This window comes from Mastigoproctus giganteus, chromosome 6 (genome assembly GCF_048544385.1).
Source record: "Mastigoproctus giganteus isolate SK-2022 chromosome 6, ASM4854438v1, whole genome shotgun sequence".
Classification (NCBI taxonomy): domain Eukaryota; kingdom Metazoa; phylum Arthropoda; class Arachnida; order Uropygi; family Thelyphonidae; genus Mastigoproctus; species Mastigoproctus giganteus.
The window spans coordinates 196526743-196549548 of NC_143580.1; the positions used below are offsets into that span (position 1 = coordinate 196526743).

General features: G+C 35.8%; 1 protein-coding gene across 3 annotated transcripts in view; it reads right to left on the reverse strand.

Annotated features, from left to right (window-relative positions):
• The window catches only part of LOC150084856 (muscle-specific protein 300 kDa-like), a 1257473-nt gene that overhangs the window by 874842 nt on the left and 359825 nt on the right, over positions 1-22806 (reverse strand). For all 3 annotated transcript variants that reach the window (XM_090376651.1, XM_090376652.1, XM_090376650.1), the window contains 3 exons: positions 21756-21920; positions 15540-15869; positions 3162-4436 (listed from right to left, as the gene is read on the reverse strand). In XM_090376651.1, the coding sequence (XP_090232777.1) occupies positions 3162-4436; positions 15540-15869; positions 21756-21920 (1770 nt within the window). The remainder of the gene's footprint in view (positions 1-3161; positions 4437-15539; positions 15870-21755; positions 21921-22806) is intronic.

Consider the following 22806-nt stretch of genomic DNA (forward strand, 5'->3'; position numbering starts at 1 on the left):
AGATTAATAGATCTACTGATTAATTGACAATATTATATTATGCACTATACTATACAAAGCTAATGCTATCGAATTCCGGATATGCTGTATCGCATTTCAGTAACGAGTGTTATCTACGAAATTCCTTTATATAACTTCCGTATCAAGTTATGTATTAATTATTTATTTTTACTAATTATTTATGTTCCGTAACCTAAGTGGTTATATGTATAGTTAAAAGTACAATTTAATTGCCAATGAAGTTCGACAAGATTAATAGATTTTACTGATTAATTTTCACGTAACAATGGCGGCTGTTTATGAACGGTAAACACGTGGATTTGATACCCTTTCCGATACTAAGGAATACCTACAAATCTCTATCTAAGTTACTTTAACTTTAAGTACCGTAAATAGGAATATAAAGATACTCTAGAAATAAGTTAATATGTCAATTTAAACTAATAAAGCAGAAAATAAATCAGAAAAAACTTCTCTGTTCCAAGAGCGGCAGAAAGGCACGTCCGCCCAGGAAACTCTCGTCCTCAAACTCCCATGTAATGTATTTATGTAATGTATTTATTCTGCTTCTCAAAGCAGGGATTGTGACAGTAAATCAAGACGTTCTGGTTAAAATAAAATATGGTTGTGCATATTCCCATTTAAATAATTTTTGAACTTTTAATGATCTGGTGTGACAATAGAAATAAAGTGTCTGCAGATACTGTCGAGCATTAATATTGTCAAAAATTGGTTTATTAGTATTAGTAATGGCCGCATGGTGCAAGAAAGCCTATGGCTTATGCTGCATCAGCCAAAAGAAAACCCAAATAAAACAATGATAAAAAAATAATAATAAATAAATAAATAATAATAATTAATAAAAGAAAAGGAAATTAAACCTATCATCCTATGCACTTCCCTCACCCAAAATGTACTATCCAGATGACCTTTGAATTTCCCCAAACTGTCAGCCTCTACCACCCATGTAGACAACTTATTCCAGTAATTTATAACTCGCTGGCTAAAATAAAACTTCCTGCAGTCCAATCTAAACATTTCCCCCCCGTAACTTGAATTTATGTCCCCTAGTTCTAGCATCATTTATAATCTTGAAAATTTCATCCTCATTCATTTTACTGATGCCTCTCAGAGCCTTAAACACCTCAATCAAATCTCCTCTAAGGTGTCTAGTTTCCAAACTCTGCAACCCACATATTCGAAGTCTTTCTTCATAAGGACGCCCTTTTGCCGATCTCACCAGGCGTGTTACCCGTCTTTGCATCCTTTCAAGAAGCTCGATGTCTTTCTTTAGGTGTGGTCTCCATACTTGAACACAGTATTCCTAGTGTGGTCTAACAAAAGCCTTATATAATGGGATTATCACATCCCTATCTCTACTTGCAAAAGTTCGATAGATCATCGATAGGACACCATGGGCCTTCCTTGCAACCTGTTTACAATGCTCAGAAAATTTCATGCCTGACCATATCGTAACACCCAAGTCCCTTTCCTCCAGTACTGGATTTAGTTGAACTCCAACAAGTGAATAAGTTATTTTGGGATTACTGTGTCCCAGGTGTAATACCTTACACTTTGTTGGATTAAAGCATAGTTGCCATTTTTCTGACCATTACTGAAGTCTATCTAGGTCTCTCTGAAGAAGCTTAGCTTGACAGTGATCATTAACTACTCTACCAATTTTAACATCATCTGCAAATTTAGACATCACGCCCTCTATCCCTTCATCGATGTCGTTTATGAGAATTAAAAACAATAGTGGTCCTAATACTTATCCTTGGGGAACCCCACTTCTTACATCAGCGCAATCTGAGGAATAGCCATTTATCACAATCCTCTGCCTCCTGCCCTGAAGCTATCCTGCTATCCATCTAAGGATTTTCCCAGTAATTCCAACCTGTTCCAGCTTATAAAGCAACCACTCACGTGGGACTGAGTCAAAAGCTTTGCTGAAATCTAAATAAACAATGTTGAAATTATTCCCTAAATCCAGCTCGTGAGTGACCCTTTCAAAATAGCGAACCAGATTTGTTAAACATGATTTTCCCTTTACAAAACCATGCTGCGTATCCTTGAGAATTTCAGTTCGATAAAAATGATCCTGAATTCCACCCTTAATCATTGCCTCCATGATTTTCCCTACCACTGAAGTCAGACTGAGAGGTCGATAATTTTCCGCTTCACTCTTAGAGCCACCCTTATGTATGGGAGATACATTGGCACTTTTCCAATTCAAGGGAATCTCCCCAGAGTCTAGTGATGCTTGCATAATTAGCCTCAATGGTTCAATGCACTGACTTGCCGCCTCCCTTAAGTTTATAGGGTATATTCCATCAACTCCAGGAGCCTTACTAGCCTGTAGGCTCGAAAGTTTTTTCATTAAATAATCTTGCGAAATTTCAATATCATTAATTACATATTTTTCAACTTCGCTCCCAAGGTTTTTCACTAAAAAACCTTTTTACTTAATAATATTTTATTAAATAAAAGCTTAATAAAATGTTACTTAACTTAGCTTACTTAATAACCTTTTACAAAAGGTTATTAAGTAAGCTAAGGTTAGGTTACTTCCTTCTCTCATTTATTAAGCAAGCTAAGGTTCGGTAACTTCCTTCTTTCATTTATTAAGTAAGCTAAAGTTAGATAACTTCCTTCTCTCATATAACAGAGGACTTTAAAATGTCAAAGACAATTATCAGCCTTGCATACTCCATAACACTGCAATACGGTCACACTAATGGAGCCATTAGTTCAATTTAGATTGTCTTATTTATTTTTTTAGAACATTTAAAAAACACAGTAATTGCAAATTTTATGAGAATATTTATATATATATATAGTATGAACCAGAGCTATAATGCTCAATACGTTCTACGTTGATATCAATATTTGTAAAAGAATAAGAGAAGTTTACTTCAATATGATACATAGAACACTTCCATATAATACTCTCCAGAAATTAAAACGAAAACAATTGTAAGATTTTCGATTTTTTAATTGTTTTCATTTTAATTTCTGGAGAGTATCATATGGAAGTGTTCTACTTATCATAATGAGGTAAACTTCCCTTATTCTTTTACAAATATTACATATATATATATATCATACATAGTTCAAAATTATTTTTTAAGAATGTTTAACTAGCAAGCCATGAAACTTACCTTTAGTTTGTCAAGTCTTGCAAGTTCTTCTGCTGATGAAGGTGCAGTTTCCATTGTAGCTTTAACTCGTAACTCTAAGTCTGTTATCCAATCCTTTGCCTTTGTGTAACTTTCTTCAAACTGTGTCCAAAAGTCAAGACACCGTGTAAGGTTCTCTTCAACTTCATTTATCAACTTTTCAATGAACTGTAAAACACCATTCATTTGTTGAATATCTTGATCGATTCTTTCTTTACCTAGTTGTCCAAGACTATTACTTACAGAATTTCCTAATTCAATGACCTTATGCACTGAGTTTTTACCAGAAGGGATTGTTTCTTTTATCTTATTAAAATCATCTAACCTGTCTTCAATAATTTTTTTTCCTCCTGAATATTCTTTGCATTTCTGCAGTTTTAATTTAGTCTCCTTTAACCACATATCAACTTCCATTTGATTTGATTTATATTGTTCTAGAGTTCCAATTTCTTCTTCTAACTGTGCAACACAGCTAGTTACAACAGTATATAAACTATTAAATTTATTCAATGTTTCCCTTGTTTCACTTTCAGCATATGGATGTTGCTGGAGGTCAGCTTCCAATTTTTCAGCAATCACTTGATGGCCTTCCATATCTCTTAATATAGTGCGATACTTTTCAAGGACAGATTTCTTTTCAAGCAAGGAATTCAATTCCTGTTTGCCACTTCTTTCAATGTCATGTTCAGCTTCTTCTAGCCACATCTGAAATTGCTTTAATGTTTTGTTGAACTCTCCAATTTCAGCAAGTTTTGCTGATTGAGTAGAACGTACCTCTGCGATATCCTTTAGCAATTTCTCAAAGTCAGCTTTCATGTTTGCTGCATCTTCTTTGATGGAACTAATGCCCTTTGAATCAGTATTCAAAATAACTTTTTCAGTCAATTCTAGAGTATATCTCACTTTATTTTGCCCTTGTTCCATACTTGCTGATAAAGCTTTTAAACTATTCAGTTTGGCATTAAGTTCATCTATGTTATTAGATGGTTGACTACAATCATTCAAACGTTCTCTACTCACATCAACAAATTCCACACATTCACCATACATACACTGTTGCTGTTGATGCTCTTGAAAGTGTTGCTCTAGCTGATGCATAACTTCTTTTGACAAGGATACCAGTGAACTATATTTTGCAGATAGTTGAGTAAAAGCATTAGAAATACTAGAATCAGAATATGTTTCCAAAAGAAGTTGAGCCTTCATATTCAGTTTATCAAATTCACCCTGCCAGTCAAAAATAATTTGCAAGTGACCCTAAAAGTATAAATAAATTAAAATTTTATAAGTAAGCATATAAAAATTTCATAATTTCATAAGTAAGCACATGAAAATTTTGCACTCTAAAAACCCATTGCAAAAATTTCAAGGGATTATATGAATCATTTTGTTGTAATGAATAACATTCAAAATTATTTAAAAAGAATGATTATTTGTTCAAATAAATTCTGTGATAGTTTTCTAATGTAGTGAATCAGCAATTTATGCCTTATTTTATTTAAATAACAATCAACTTTAATTCAATAATAAAAATAAATACATAAAATGGCAATAATATCACAAAAGCAAAAGTATCTGCTCAGAAATCATTTTGATACCATATTTTATTTATAAGAAATACAGCTTTGTATAAAATTTTAATAAGCCACACTTTCCACAATACTTTCTGTTACTTTGTATCTATTAATAAGTCAATTTCTTCTTTTAATATTTAACTATTTTATTTTTGGATATTAGTAGAAAATTTTAAAATCATGAATTCAAAATGAAACCGAAAATGTGTGGATTCAGACTGCACTAAGTTAAATTATATATTACTAATTCTAAGACACCCCCACCACCACTGACTAAAGAGTGAACTGGTTTTTTTTTTCCAATTTGAGCATAAATAGATATGCAAATTCATCATCTATATTGTTAATTAGGGAAAGAGGAGATACCAGTACATCATACCTATTGGATTTGAGTACTCAAAACTTAATAGAGGCTACAATACTGAATCCTTTTGTTACTAAATAATTTTGCTAATTATTATTTTTTGCTTTAATCAATCCCTCCCATAGCCATATTTACAATATGAGGCCCACTCATAATTTTCACCAGTATTTCAGACATAGGTGGGCTCCGAAAATAATTCATTGTAGTGAATTTTAATGAGAATAATTTTAATGCCTTGTAAATCTTGAATGAGATTTAGAAGGCATTGTTACTACAGAAAGTCAGCCAAGAACCATAACTATTTTTGTTACAGTAAATTTTTTTTTAAAACAGTATTTGTTGTAATGGGATTCTATTGTATATATCAGCAAAAAATTACCATTAACTAAGACCCATATATTAGCATTAGTAGAGGCATATAATGCAAGAAAGCAAGCTGTTGAAGCATTAGCAAAAAAAAAAAAAAAATAATAAAATAACTCTTCCCATTTCACCCATCCATTCATTCCAAATGCGTGTCTAGTTCTGCCTTGAACTTATTTAAATTTTTAACCTCCAATATGACAGATGGAAGTTTCTTCCAACTATCAACCACCGGTAGCTAAAGGCAAATTTCCACACATCTATTCTACAGTTGTCTTTCTGCAATTTGAATTTATGTCCCCTCAGGTGAGTAATCTGAGCAGGAGGAAGAATCCCATCAGCAATGAGCTTGCTCAAACCATTCAAGGCATTATACACTTCGATTACATCACCTTGCAGGTGCCCAGTCAACAAATGCTGCAATTTGCAGAACTTAAGTCTTTCATGGTAAGAGCAACCCTTTGTTCCAATCACCATTCTCATTGCCCTTCTCTGTACTCATTCCAGCAGCTCTACATCCTTCCTAAAATGAGGCCTCCAGACCTGTATGAATTACTCAAGGTGTGGCCTGACCATTGCCTTATACAAAGGGATAATCACCTCCTTATCTCTGGTAGAAAAATTTCTGTATATCATTGACAAGACACCATGAGCTACTCTTGCAGCCTGTCTGCACTGTCAAAAAACTTCATATCTGACTGCTCAATTACCCCCAAGTCTCTACATTCTCCACCACCCTGAACGTAGTACCATACAGTTGATATGTTAATTTGGGGTTACAGCTACCCATATGCACACCTTTACATTTGTCAATGTTAAACTTCAGTTGCCACAGGCCATCCGCTCAATTTTTCTAGATCCTGTTGCAGTAGTGCACTGTCATGAGTGTCATGAACAACCCTGCCAACATGGGTATCGACTGCAAACTTGGAGAATAAGTCTAATATACTTTCATCAATATCACTGATAAATACAGAAAACAACACTGGGCCCAACACTGAACCCTGGAGGACTCCACTAGTAACATTCATCCACGATGTGCAGTCCGTTGATTGCCACTCTCTCTGCCTTCTCCTGCTCAACCATCCCTTTATCCATAGCAGCAACTTACCCTTAATGCCATACTGCTCCGATTTGTACAGTAGTCTTCCATTTGCAACAGTATGAAAAGCTTTCCTAAAATTCAAGTATATGATATCAAAATTATTTTTTGCATCTAGTTCCTTTGTGACCACATCATAGTATCCAATCAAATTTGTCAGAAGACTTCCCCTTAACAAACCAATGCTGTGTCTGAACTATAACTGCAGTCGTGTCAATATGATCCTGCAGTGCTTTTAACCAGTAACTCCATTATTTTCCCTAGAACAGAAGTTAAACTAACATATCTGTAATTACTTGTGTCACCTTTTGATCCCCCTTTGTGAATTTGGGACACATTTGAACATCTCCAGTCCATGGGGACCTCCCCTGATTCCAAGGAAGTTCTAATAATTATGGCTGCTTACATCCTTTGCTGCCTCCTTTAATATAACTGGATAGATCCCATTCAACAATTTCTCATCCAATTTCCTCTAAGTTGTTACAAAATCATTTAGCTCACTTCCAGAGTTTAATACACCTCAGACATTCCCCTCTCTATCACGTGGACCAATATGATTCATCCCCTTCCTTCTAGAGTTTAAATAAGTAAAGAAGTCTTTGGTATTTTTATTAGCATTAGCATTAGCATTAGTAGAGGCATTTGATGCAAGAAAGCAAGCTTATGCAGCATTAGCCAAAAAAAAAAAAAAAAAGAAAAACCACTTCCACTTCACCCCTCTGTTTGTTCAAAATACCTGTCCAGCTGAGCCTTAAACTTATTTAGGCTATCAACCTCCACGACAAAGGATGGAAGTCTGCTCCACCAACCAACCACCCGCTGGCTAAAGGCAAATTTCCGCATGTCTATCCTACATCTGTCTTTCCTCAATTTGAATTTATGCCCTCTCAGGTGATTATTCTGAGCGAGAGGAAGAATCCCGTCAGCATTGAGCATGCTCAAACCATTCAAGGCTTTATACACCTCTATTAGATCACCTCGCTTGTGCCTAGTCTCCAGACACTGTCATTTGCAAAACTTAAGCCTTTCTTCGTAAGAGCACCCTTTGTTCCATTCGCTAATCTTGTTGCCCTTCTCTGTACTCGTTCCAGCAGCTCAACATCCTTCTTGAAATGAGGCCTCCAGACCTGTATACAGTACTCTAGGTGTGGCCTGACCATTGCCTTATACAAGGGAATAATCACCTCCTTATTCCTGCTAGAAAAATTCCTTTATATCATTGACAATACACCATGAGCTACTCTTGCAGCCCGTCTGCACTGCTCAGAGAACTTCATATCTGCCTGCACAACAAACCCCAGGTCCCTTTCATTCTCTACCACTGTCAGTGTAGTACCACAGAGTTGATACGTTGCTCTGGGGTTGCTGTTTCCCATGTGTAGTACTTTACATTTGTCAATGTTAAACTTCATTTGCCACCTCTCAGCCCATCTGCTCAACCTTTCCAGATCCTGTAGCAGCAGCATAGTGTCAGTAGTGTCCTTGACAAACCTGCCTACCTTTGTATCGTCTGCAAACTTCGACATTAAGCTTGATATACCATCATCAATATCATTTATGAATACAGAAAACAATAATGGACCCAACACTGAGCCATGAGGGACTCCACTAATAACATTAGTCCACGATGAGCAGTGTCCATTGATTACCACTCTCTGTCTTCTCCCCCTCAGCCACCGCTTTATCCACAGCAGCAATTTGCCTTCAATGCCACACTGCTCCAATTTGTGCAGCAGTCTTCCATGTGCAACAGTATCAAAAGCCTTTCTAAGATCCAAGTATATAATATCAAAGTTATTCCCTGCATCCAGTTCCTTTGTGACTGCATCATAGTATCCAATCAAATTGGTCAGGCAAGACTTCCCCTTAACAAAACCATGCTGTGTCCGAGCTATAGCTGAAGTCTTGTCTAAATGATCCTGCAGTGCTTCTTTAACTAGTGCCTCCATTAATTTTCCTGGAACAGAAGTTAAACTCACAGGTCTATAATTACTTGTGTCAGCCTTTGATCCTCCTTTGTGAATTGGGGTGACATTTGCACATCTCCAGTCTGTGGGTACTTCCCCTGAGTCCAAGGAAGCTCTCATAATTATGGCCAAGGGTTTGCTTACTTCCTTTGCTGCCTCCTTTAATATAACTGGATAGATCCCATCCACCCCGGGTGCCTTTCTTGTGTTTATCTTCAACAATTTCTCCTCCACTTTACTTTCAGTTATTACAAGATTCTCTAGCTTACTGCTAGAGTTGAATACACCTCTGGCTTTCTCCTCGCTAAATAACTCCTCATGTGTGAATGTCGATGCAAAATATTCATTTAGTTTGTTAGCTACCTGAACAGGATCATCAACAGTTGACCCATCTATATCAAGTGGACCAATCTGATTCATCCCCTTCCTTCTAAAGTTTACATAAGTAAAGAACTCTTTGCTGTTTTTCTTTGCATCCCTTGCCAAAGATTTCTCGTAATCTGCATTCGCCTGCCTAACCTCCTTTGTAACCTGGTTACAGATCAACTTGTATCTATCATAGGCTTCTGTGTCATGTGTTAATTTGTATGTATCCCATGCATGTTTCTTCTCTGCCATATGCCTCATCAGTTCATCTGACATCCATTTAGGCCTAAACCTTGAACAATATTTCTTAGTTGGTATGTAAAGCCTAGCAGCTTCCAAGATAAGTTCTTTGAATGCTTCCCATTTTGCATTTGCTGTTGGTAACATCATCAGTTGGTCCCACTGTCTAGAATTTCAATACTGTCTCAGTCCATCGTAGTTGCCTTTACGAAAGCAATAACCCTTCTCTTTACCTCTAATGGTAGTTACCTCTTTCAGTAAATCCCACTTCAGCACACTGTGATCACTGCCACCTAGTGGTTCATTTATCTGCAGATTTTTAATGCGTGAAGAATCACTGCTGATAATCAAATCAAGAGTATTCCTCCCTCTAGTTGCCTCCTGTATTTGCATCTTTTACCAAAGATTTCTCGTAATCTGCCTTCCCATGCCTAACCTCTTTTTTGACTTGATTACAGGTCACCTGGCAGATGAGCCTGGCATATATTAAACCAAAACTTTTCATATTCTCAATGCAAAATGGAAACCATAAGCAACAGTTGTTGTTGTTGTTGTTGATTTGGTAGTTGTTGGCGCATCGGCTTCTGTGGCCATATTGCACCTCCCAAGGTTTTTGCAGTACTTTGATCCAAGCCCGAGGCGGGAATCGAACCCGCGACCTTTGGGTTGCCGGGCGGGTACTTTACCCACTCAGCTAGCCCGGTCGGCTAAGCAACAGTAACACCAAAGCTGTGCAAGAGATTTTTCTAAATGCTCATTTACCTAGAGGTAAATGAGCATTTATATGGATTTAGTAGGATGTAGAGGAAGTGCAGAGTATCCATCCAAAACCCCTAACTTTTAGCTGTGGGTCATTCAAAAGAATACACATACCCCAGGAAGCTGCAATTAAAGGAGGTAAGATATCAAAACTGAGCCAGTGTATAGCTATAAATAATGCACTGATGTTAGCCATTTTGAACATTTGTGCTTTTAAGGCAATTTCAAATAAATTGCCTTATGGCTGTATGTTTTACTGATAAGGAAGTAAGGCCGACCAGGCTGGACAGTTGTTTGTTTGTTTTTTTAAAGAGCATTAGCAACTAAGGCCATATTGCTCCGGGATATGCGGTGGTCATTCCCTGACCTTTCCGCGTCCTCCGTATTTGGTGGTGACGGGCTCGAACCACGGTTTAATCATAAAGCGTGTGCTACGCACTGCTGCTCCTTCCCACCTGGCTATGGAGGTGCCTAGGCTGGCCAGTCGGCCTTACTTCCTTATCAAGTGCCAAGTGGGTAAAGTGCCTGCCTGGCAACCCAAAGGTCGCGGGTTCAAATCCCACCTCGCGCTTGGATATTACAATGGTGCCGTACTCTCCGGTTGGACCTCACAGTCACGATACACGAAGGAAGCAGGAAAAAACTAGTTCCTTCGTGTATTGCTCACATCATACGATAAAAAAAAAAAAAAAAAAAAAAAAAGGAAGTACGTAATAAAGTATTTATTCATTATTTAGGAATATCCTATATAAATATAGCTTCGACCAACAGCTCAAGAGTGGGCCCCCAATACCATAATACATGCTCACAGCTTTACTCGTGTAATTTATTCAAACTGATTACATAAAGATTAAATTCAGTTAACTAAAAATTACTGCATCCTCTGTACAATTTTTCTCTGTCTCCCCTGTTGTTATACCATCCCAGTTACAAATGTGGAAATTAGCATTAGCATTAGTAGTGGTATATGATGCAAGAAAGCAAGCTTACACAGCATCAACCAATAAAACTAACCCCACACTTCACCAAATGTTTGTCCAGTTCTTCTTGAATTTATTTAATCTATCAACTTCCATAATGACAGACGGAAGTTTGTTCCAGGAATCAACCACTCGCTGGCTAAAAGCAAATTTACACACATCTATTCTACTGTCGTCTCTCATTTGAATTTATGTCCCCTCAAGTGCATAATCTGAGCAAGAGGAAGAATACTTCTCTGTACTCGTTCCAGCAGCTCCACATCTTTCCTAAAATGAGGCCACCAGAACTGTATGCAGTACTCAACGTGTGGCTCGACCAGTACCTTATACAAAGGGATAATCACCTTCTTCTCCCTGCTAGCAAAATTCTTGTATATCATTGACAATACCCCATGAGCTTCTCTGTCAGCCTGTCTGCATTGCTCAGAAACTTCATAGCTGACTGTACAATTACCCCCATGTCTGTTTCATTCTCTACTATCCTGAGTGTAGCACTGCACAGTTGGTACATTACTCTGAGGTTTCTGCTACCCATATGCAGTACTTCTCATTTGCCAATGTTAAACTTCAGTTGCCACTTCTCAGCTCATCTGCCAAAATTTTCTATATCCTGTTGCAGTAGCATAATGTCATCAACAACCCAGCCAACCTTTGTATCGTCTGCAAACTTGGACATTAAGCTTGATATACCATCATCAATATCATTTATAAATACAGAAAACAACAATGGACCCAACACTGAATCCTTAGGGACTCCACTAATAACATTAGTCCACAATGAGCAGTGTCCATTGATTACCACTCTCTGCCTTCTCCTCCTCAACCATCCTTTTATCCATAGGAGCAACTTACCCTTAATGCCATACTGCTCCAATTTGTACAACAGTCTTCTATGTGAAACAGTATAAAAGCATTTCCTGAAATTCATGTATATGATATTTAAATTATTTTTTGCATCCAGTTCCTTTGTGACCACATCATAGTATCCAATCAAACTGGTTAGACAAGATTTCTCCTTAAGGAAGCCCATGCTGTTGTCTGAACCATAAATGCAGTCTTGTTTAGATGATCCTGCATTGCTTCTTTAACCAGTAACTCCATTATTTCATTCATTCATTGAAATATTTCATTCAGAGACGAATGAAAATTTATAATCCAAAATTGCCATATTTCATAAAGTATTAGCATTAGTATTGGCATATGATGCAAGAAAGCCAGCCTATGCAGCATCAGCCAAAAAAAAAAAAAAAAAAAAAAAAAAAAATTCCCATTTCAACTCCTCCATTTGTTTGAAATACCTGTCCAGCTGAGCCTTAAATTTATTTAGGTTATCAACTTCCACAACAAGGGATGGAAGTCTGTTCCACCAACCAACTACCAGCTGGCTAAAGGCAAATTTCCACACATCTATCCTACATCTGTCTTTCCCCAATTTGAATTTATGCCCTCTCAGGTGATTATTCTCAGCAAGAGAAAGAATCCTATCAGCACTGAGCATGCTCAAACCATTCAAGGCTTTATACACCTCTATCTGATCACCTCACCGGTGCCTAGTCTCCAGACACTGTAATTTGCAAAACTTAAGCCTTTCTTCGTAAGAGCACCCTTTGTTCCATTCGCTAATCTTGTTGCCCTTCTCTGTACTCGTTCCAGCAGCTTTACATCCTTCTTGAAATGAGGCCTCCAGACCTGTATACAGTAATCAAGGTGTGTCCTGACCATTGCCTTATACAAGGGAATAATCACCTCCTTATTCCTGCTAGAAAAATTCCTGTATATCATTGACAAGACACTATGAGCTACTCTTGCAGCCCGTCTGCACTGCTCAGGAAACTTCATATCTGCCTGCACAATTACCTCCAGGTCCTTTTCATTCTCTACCACTTTCAGTGTAGTACCACAGATTTGATAAATTACTCTGGGATTACTGTTTCTCATATGTAGTACTTGACATTTCTCAATGTTAAACTTCATTTGCCACCTCTCAGTCCATCTGCTCAACCTTTCCAGATCCTGTTGCAGCAGCATACTGTCAGTAGTGTCCTTAACAACCCTGTCAACCTTGGTATCGTCTGCAAACTTGGACATTAAGCCTGATACACCATCATCAATATCATTTATAAATACAGAAAACAACAATGGACCCAACACTGAACCCTCAGGGCCTCCACTAATAACATTAGTCCATGATGAGCAGTGTCCATTGATTACCACTCTCTGTCTTCTCCCACTCAACCATCCCTTTATCAATAGCAGCAATTTGCCTCGAATGTGACATAATATCAAAGTTATTCCCTGAATCCAGTTCTTTTGTGACTGCATCATAGTATCCAATCAAATTGGTCAGGCAAGACTTTCCCTCAACAAAACATGGTGTGTCCGAGCTTTAACTGAAGTCTTGTCTAGATGATCCTGCAGTGCTTCTTTAACCAGTGCCACCATTAAATTTCCTGGTACAGAAGTTAAACTCACAGGTCTATAATTACTGGTGTCAGCCTTTGATCCTCCTTTGTGAATTGGGGTCACATTTGCAATCTCCAGTCTATGGGTACCTCCCCTGAGTCCAAAGAAGCTCTCATAATTATGGCTAAGGGTTTGCTTACTTCCTTTGCTGCCTCCTTAATATAACCAGATAGATCCCATCCACCCCGGGATGGCTTTTTTATGTTTATCCTCAACAATTTCTCCTCCACTTTTCTCTCAGCTATTAAAAAATCATCTAGCTCACTGCCAGAGTTTACTTTACCTCTGGCTTTCCCCTTCCTGAATATCTCCTCATGTGTGAATGTAGATGCAAAACACTCGTTTAGTTTGTTAGCTACCTGAGCAGGATCATCAACAGTTGAACCATCAATATCCAGTGGACCAATCTGATTCATCCCTTTTCTTCTAGAGTTTACATGGTAAAGAACTCTTTTCTGTTTTTCTTTGCATCCTTTGCCAAGGATTTCTCATAATCTGCCTTTGCCTGCCTAATCTCCTTTGGTTACAGACCAGCTTATATCTATCATAAGCTTCCATGTCACCCATTAATTTATATGTATCCCATGCATTTTTCTTCTCTGTCATATGTCTCATTAGTTCATCTGACATCCATTTAGGCCTAAACCTTGAACAATATTTCTTAGTTGGTATGTAAAGCCTAGTAGCTCCCAAGATAAATTCTTTGAATGCTTCCCATTTTGAATTTGCTGTTGCTAATATCATCAGTTCATCCCACTGTATAGAATTTAAATACTGTCTCAGACCATCGTTGTCGCCTCTACGAAAACAAACACTCTTCCCTTTACCCCTGATGGTAGTTACCTCTTTGAGTAAATCCCACTTCAGCACACTGTGATCACTGCCACCTAGTGGTTCCTTTATCTGCAGATTCTTAATGCATGAAGAATCACTACTGATAATCAGATCAAGGGTATTACTCCCTCTAGTTGCCTCCCAAACATGCTGATGTAGAAAACAATAATCCAATAAATCCAAAAAAGCCTTGCTAGTGTGTGAGTGACCAACCCACAAATTCCAGTCAATATCTGGGAAATTAAAGTTCCCCATTATAAGACTCTCTGATTTACTGACCCAGTCTATTTCCCTGTACAGTTTCTTATTATACTCATCAGAATCATTAGGCCTGTAGCACACTCTTACTCTCAATTTTGATCTCCCAATGCTTATGTCACACCAAACTGACTCGACACTGCACTGTCCAGTGATGTCGACTGGCTTCACTTCCTTGGATTTTATATGTTTCTTAACTAATAGCATAATCCCTCCTCCCTTCCTATCCTGTCTGTACACATTGTACTCCCCAAATTCCAGTTCTGCATTCCTTATATCTGTGTGACACCACATCTCTGATATCCCAACAATACCTGCCTTTGATGTTTTGAGCAATACTTCAAATTCATCAAATTTGTTTACCAAACTCCTAGCATTGGTGTACACACAAGTATACATGCACCTGTTCCTATTCTTAGCTACACTAACACAACCCATGTGTTTACTTGTACTGGAATGACTCCCAGCAGTTTCTGAAATACCCTGCATCTTATTTTCCAGACTGCTGCTCATTCCAATAGAAGCAGTGCAAGAATCACTTTCACCTCTGCCAGTGGTTACTGTTAATCGATTAGTCCTTGTATTAGTCCTTGTATCTCTACTATTTTGTTCCTGGACCTTGTAAGTCTTTCTACAGCCATTCTTCAAGTTAACCTACAATCTTTTCAGCTCTACTAATTTTGTCTCTTTCCTTTATTTTCTCTAGAAACCCACCTAAATAGTATGACTAGAATATTTTTGCAATCTGGGATAGTGTGCATCTTAAATCAATTTAATTTAAAACTTTCTTAACATAGAGGAAAAAAATTTTAAAGCAATTTTAAAAACAGACTTCTAAAAAAATCTTCAATGGTGGAAGACAGAATGTATCAAGATAGCTATATTATTATCTTTTTTTATTAAGAGTTACTTAAAACAAATATAACTGTCAATGTAATTGTGAATAACTGCATTAATATATTCTCTCTCTCTAACACAGCATAGCATATTTCATTAAATAATTAATGCACGTACACAATATGTAAAAACATCTAATAACACCCAAACCAAAAAACCTTGAACCATAGCAGATATCAACAATTTTACTTACTTGGAATTCTTCCAGCCGTGCCCTCTTACTAAAAAGATCAGTTTGAGGAGTTAGATAAGACTGAACAAGAGGCTCTATTTCAGATAGCCAATTAGAACACTTGGAAAACTGTTCTTCATATTCATTCCATTTCACCAACCCAACATCTAAAGAGGTCTTTATCTCTCCAACTTTATGCTTTATTTTTTCATATTCTTCTTGTAATTTAGCTAGCTCATCATCTATCATTATCTGTTCATCTTCACCATCTACTTTAGCCTTAGCAATTTCACCATATCTTGTGGACTGTCGAAGTTTATCTAAACCTTCTTCCAGTTCTGATTGCAAAACCTAAAATAAATATGTATTAAACATTTCTCCATTTCACACAAAAAAAAAAAAAAATTATAAAAATGCCATTCTGTTAAGAGAGGTACTTACTATAAAGTGAAATTCAAAACTTTTTATATGATTTTTAAAATCACTCACTAGAAAGGAGAACAGATGACCTGAGTAATCAGATAGTTTTAATTTTTTCATTTCAATCCATTGTGATAATAAAATTTTATACTCAAAGAAGGTACTTAACAAGTATGAATGAAATATGACCAGAGGAAAAAAATTTAGCTAGGATATGTAATTTTGCATTATGCTAATGTAGTAATCCAAAACTATATCAGGGATTATGCATTGATCGTGAATAGATTTAAAACTGTGCACCATAATGCTGTTTTTTATTTTTCATTCAAAGTTTTCTTCAAATGCAATGTCTTACCTACATAGTATTCATCATTACTGTGTATATGTGCATATGTGTGTTGTTGCATGCATAAAGGATAGTGTTTCTTCTTCACTGTATCTTTTCTACTAGTCATAGTAAAGCACTGTTAATTTGTTAAAATCAGATGATATGTTTTCAGGTAAAGCAAAAGATGTTTACAAATTAATGATGTTAATTTATTAACATATCCTGCATTATCTCAAACATGCTGATTAATGAATGGTACACAGGTGATGTCTTGGCTTATGTTACTCTTGTTTAGTCAAATCCCATGTGGAGGTCTCTAACAAATTCAAGCTGTTTGTTACACATTTCAAAAGTATTTAATTGGATTTAGTATAAATAAATTTCAAGTAAGTTCCATTCTATGATTTTCATTCTGATTTTGCAATTCAGTGGCCAGTTGTTTTTAAAGCTACTCAATGCATGTGACTGAAGATGACATTCTGTTTTTCAACTTCTCAACTAATGGAGTGCCTCAAGGTTTTTCCTTTTCCTGCTCATTTCCTTCAGGTATAGCAATGATCTTCTTCCACCAATATCTCAGTTGTTTTACTGATGATGCATCACATTGTACTTTCCAGTATTTTTTCTGCACAAACAACTACAGCTTCTGAAATATCTACAGTTAGTTTCTTAAACACCAATTTCTATATAATTTTCCCTATTGAGAGAGAAGTGAACTTAGTTAATTTCAATCGTAAAACTCAATCCTATTTTATTTAATGAAATACAAAATTTGTTGTTTCTATGCTTTCCTTCAACAATACACTCAGTTTATAGATGCAAGCATACATCTCTTTATTTGGATTAAGCCTAACTTTTGATATCCCTTGAGAAACAAAATGCACTTTGCCATGGAATATTGTTCCCACATTGGGGAACTGTCGCCTTCCACTCACAACCACTCTAAGACTCCTCAATGAAGAGAAAAGAGTAGCCATCTTAACTAAGGATCCATCTTTCATGACTCACTCCACACCCTATCACACAAACAAAGTTTTTTCTGAAACTTCTGTATGGACATTTCCATGAGAATTGTTCCTCTGTTACAAGTAATTCTACCTCTTTTAAAAGGAATTTGTGAAATAACTAACCAACATTTATTCTCAGTTCAATTCCAAACTCAGTGAACTAACTATCTTCTTAATTCATTCCCTTCACTTCTGTTCTTTTGAAAACAACCTTCCTCTCTAGGTATTTATGAAAATACAATATAAACAAATTCAAGTCTAATGTTAATAAGTTTATACTGTCTTTCCACTACTTAATCCAATCACACTATCAGAAATTTCAACAACTTTTCATGTTTGGGGTCACCATAAAAAATATCAGATCCAAAATTGATAACAGTTCCTATATAAGCAGATACAAAAGTTTTGTATATACTTTACAGTTGGGGTTATCTGAAATTTAGTTAAGCTATGTTCTGAGGTAATTCTAGTCAAACTGACTACTTCATGATAGGACACTAGATCACATGGTATATTTCTGAGTACTGTGTTTGTATAAATGTGTGTTTAATATACTGCATGTTGAAAAACCCACATAACTCATGGGAGGAGCCCTATCCCACTGTCAAAGAAGAATTTTTCCAGTCTTCAAACTAGAATCTAGAATAACTATGATGGAGGACTAGAGCAGAATGGTAAGTTGAAAAACTATGACTGTGATAATTAAAACTGGAATCATAAATTAAATTACAAAGCTATAGATACATCTTGCAACTTTGGGCTGCTGATTATCTAATAGCTTTTCTGGTCAGAATAAAGAATGGAAGTAATCAATTAAGCAAAAAAAAAGAAGAAAATACTTTCATGTGCAGTACATGGAGATAGGAATAGAATGGGAAAACACAGAAAAATTCTCCTACATGAATTTTTGCAGATGAACTACATTGATATTTTAACTCTAAAAAGTGGTGAACACGTGCATACAACTTAAATATTGTCTGCAGTTCTACTGAAAAAATATGTGGCTGATACTGTTTTGAAAATGTTCTAAGATTATTATTAATGAAGTTGTTTAATTTTGATTATGGTTATAATGAAATTCCTGTTTGGTTTAAAAATAAAAATAAAGCTTAACAATCCAGTTAATGCCTTCTATAGAATCAAAATGTCCAGACACATGGCACTGTCACTTCTGCTCAGATCGGTGGTCACTACTTGCAGTAAAGTAAGATGCTATGGCACTGTCACTTTCGGGCTGCCCATCCTTCATCTTGTGCAGGTGAAAGATGGTCAGCCTTTATCTTGTGTAAATGCATGCCATCATACTCATGGAATGGTCCATAAAGCTCAGAAAAATACTGTATTCATAGAATGGTGTATAAAGCCCAGAGAAATACTGTATTCACAGAATGGGGTATAAAGCTCAGAGAAAGACCAGATTCACAGAATGGTATAAAAAGCTCAGAGAATGTTACAGAATATAACTGTCTATATAATATCGGTGTAGATACACCATAGTTAACCCATAAATTTGAACTACGTATGTAGTATAAAAAGGCATCATTTTAATAGTATCTCATATTGTGGGTGCCTTCACAACGAGATGGCTGGTATTGCACTACTTCAAATAAATAACGCTTCTCTAATAGAGGAGACTACTGTTATTGCCTTTTATGCCTTTTACACTACATACGTAGTTCAAATGTATGGGTTAACTAATGATGATATTATATAGTTAATTACCAAAACCCATAAGGATTATGTCTTGTGCATTTCATTTTCAAATACATTATTACAAACACCCTTTGGCATCTCTCATATTGTGGATATAACTTCGCAACTGTGATGGCATGTTGCATTACCAAGATACCTGCCCACTCACTGATGATGATGAAGACCACTAGCTTCGAAACGATCATCTGGGTGGTGGTATCCACTAAAAATAAATAACAGTAGTCTCCTCTACTAGAAAAGCATTATTTATTTGAAGTAGTGCAATACCAGTTATTTCATTGTGAAGGCACCCACAATATGAGATACTATTAAAACGATGCCTTTTACACTACATACATAGTTCAAATTTATGGGTTAACTATGGTGTATCTACACCGAAATTATATAGTTAATTACCAAAACCCATAAGGATTATGCCTTGTGCATTTTGTTTTTAAATAGAATATAACTGTGTACACATATCACAGAATTCCACAGAATATGAATGTGTAGAAAGCTCATAGAATTGTGTAGATAGCACGTAAGTAGCACCATAATCAGAATGGTGCTTCCTTTTCAGATATTGAAAAATGCAACCTGAACATTCTAAAAGTATGGCAGCATACATTTGATCCCTGAATAAGGTTGGCAATGAAACATTATGCACAGAAATATCTCCAATGACATACAGCAAGCTAGTTAGCATAGTTCACTGTGAAATATCAAATATGAAGAAACTATCATTTTTTCCAGTGGCAATCATGGATAGTTCAAGTAGCAGAACATTCAGCATATATCATGGTGTGCACTTTCATGCAAAGTGAGAAATGTTTGTATTTCTATCATGTGAAAGGCAGAATGGGACTGGCCTACAAAAATACAGAGGAAAAGCTTGGGGAAGGGGTTTCACTAAGGACTTCAATACACTTACAGATAAAAAAAAATAATAATAAACTTTAATGCAGACATTTGCCAACTAATGGTTCTACAAAGGTCCTTTACCTACTTTGTTGGACCTCTTCATACAATAAACCCTCTTTATCCCAAACCTCTATACTCCACAAACCTGGAGAGCAGAAACCCAAATGACATATGCCATAAAAAACCAATAGCAGTTCCCTGTCATGTAAGCTGGTCTACTGGGTGACTCTATAATCAGGCATCATCTTTACACACACACCTTACCAGTCTGATATGGAATTCTTATAGTATATAAGTGTCTTCATTGGGGCAGTAACAAACTTCAGTGACCAAGTATGCTTTTTGTCTGAACTGCAGTCATGGGCATCAAGATGGGAGGGGAGGAAAGATTTATATAATTAATTAAAATATTAATACAATCAAGTCAAGCATCTGTATGGAGCTCTACCTGTGGACCCCTTGAAGGGAATCACACATGCCATGATAGTTTAGAAAAAAATATCAATATTGGATATATTGACTGCTGAATTAATCTGTTTCTTCACTGCAAAATAGAGTTGTATCTAAACTGTGGAACATATTCAAGAACTGTCAGCAACAAATGCCACATCATGAAAAACAAGCCCAAACCAGATTGCCAGTAACAAAATGTACAGGAAGAGTGCAATTTATCATTATACATTCACAGACCTGTTAGGTGACTTCTTTTTGCAATATATATATATATTTTTCCTCAACAAAACAAACTGTTCACAGAATTAGGCAAAACATATGGTCACCCTAATCAGTGTTTACATTTTTTACATGACTGCCTTCTTCTTCTTCTTGTATTTAAAGCGTTAAGGCTAAAAGACATTACTGTGATGCAGGGATCAATAATTTTGGTAATGATAACACTCCACTACATTGGGATAGCATAATTTTGATAATTTAAAAGATATTAATTAATTACATAGAAATACTTCATGTTTTGGAACTCAGTAGCTCCTTCCTCTGAAGGTAATCCATACGAATATAATATCTAAAAATTAAATTACTAATTACAACAGCTATATTTTGAGCACAGTCAGTATCATAATGCAATGAAGCTGAGTGAAGACAAAGGAGAACTATATTCTGGGAGGACCTTGAACAGATAGAGCCTTCTAGTAAGTTCCAAACCATAGAGAGCTAGAGCCTTCCACAAAGTTCCCAGCCACACAGAACTAGAGCCATCTAGAAAGTAATCAGGAATTGGCTTCAGTGCATTATATTATCGACTGTTTTCCAAAATGTGGCTGTTGTAATCAGTAATTAGTAATTTCAATTTTCAGATATTATGTTCATGTGTATTTAATACACAGGAAGGAGCCACAGAGTGCCAAAAAAAGAAAAAAAAATAGGTATCTCTATATAACTAGTTAATGTCTATTAAATTAGATCTAGACAAATTATCACGATGTGGGAAGGGTGGTGTTTTTTTTGGGGGGGGGGCTGATGCTTTATTAAGTTTGCTTTCTTGCATCATTTACCACTACTGATACTAATATTAAATTAAATAAACTGTGCTATCCCAATGCACTGTACTGTCATTACTAAATTCTGCTTGTGTGTAATGTTCCAGATGGGAGAACTATATCACAAAAGACAATAGAGTCTATATTATGGCAAGTTAAAAAAAAACTTTCCACAGTACTGGCCTGCACAAAACTTGTTAGCATTTATAATAAACTGGTTCTATATAATTTACTAGTGTGTTGGATATAGTTATTGGTTTAAATATGATTTTGTATCTATTCTAAAATTCAGACAAAATAAACGGTTATAATAAATACAATTTTAGATTTTTTTTTTTTAATAAGTTACAAAGACAGCAGATGTATTTCTTACTTTTATTTTGTTTGTCTTGTCTCTTAAAACCTCTCTATCTCCAGATGGTTGGGCACATTTACTCAGTTTCTCTTTTGCACCATTAAGCCAATGATAGAAATCTCCACAGGAATCCATGAATTGTTGAATATGATTTGTTTGAGTTTTTTGTTCATCCAAATATTGCTACAAAAAATATATATAAAAAGTACCAATGAAAGATGATGATGATGACTACAATAAAAGGTTAACAAATCAATCTATAGAGAAAACTTCTTTGATTTTACCATCTATATGCTGAACTAATGCTCAAATAATACAGCTATTACTAGAAACTTATTTTGAAAAGAAACAGTTTTCATACTCTTAAAAGTGTTTTAAGAATCAGTTTCAGAGAGAGAGAGAGAGAGGTTACATTAATTCTGCAAAATAAATGCCCATTAAGCAAAATCACATCCAGGAAGGCTATTATAAACAAATAAAACTGAAAGTATGCAGGTTAATTGAAAATCATAAATTAATAATTATTATTACCATTCAAAATTTCTGCTTCTTCAGTAAAGAACATGTTTAATATGAGAGTGGAAGGAAATTACTAAAACAAAAGTGAGCAAAAAAAATTTTTCCCTGCATAATACATTAACAAAGGTTTATTTTCTTTATAGGTTGAAGACACAAAACTCAAAAATAGAAATTTAGAATTAAATCAACACTAAATTGCAAGTTCTTTTTAGAGTCTGAATGTGGTATAAAAACTAAATATATACAAACTTACACACTGATACCTACTTACTCATATTATGGACAGAGAGGTTACTAATGGTTATCATTATAAAATTGAAGGGAATGAATTATGTGAAGTGGACTTGCTATGGATAACTTGGATTTCAATTTGGAAGTAGAACTAAAATTGCAGTCCATATATGGGAGAAACAGTCCCTACCTCATCCAAAAAGTCACTAACAACAGCTAAAAATGGAAGAATTGATTATTGCTTATGGTTTGGTGAGAGCATATTAACTGAGAGAATGTCTCAGGTAATGACTACTTCATTTACCTAATGCAAGAATTT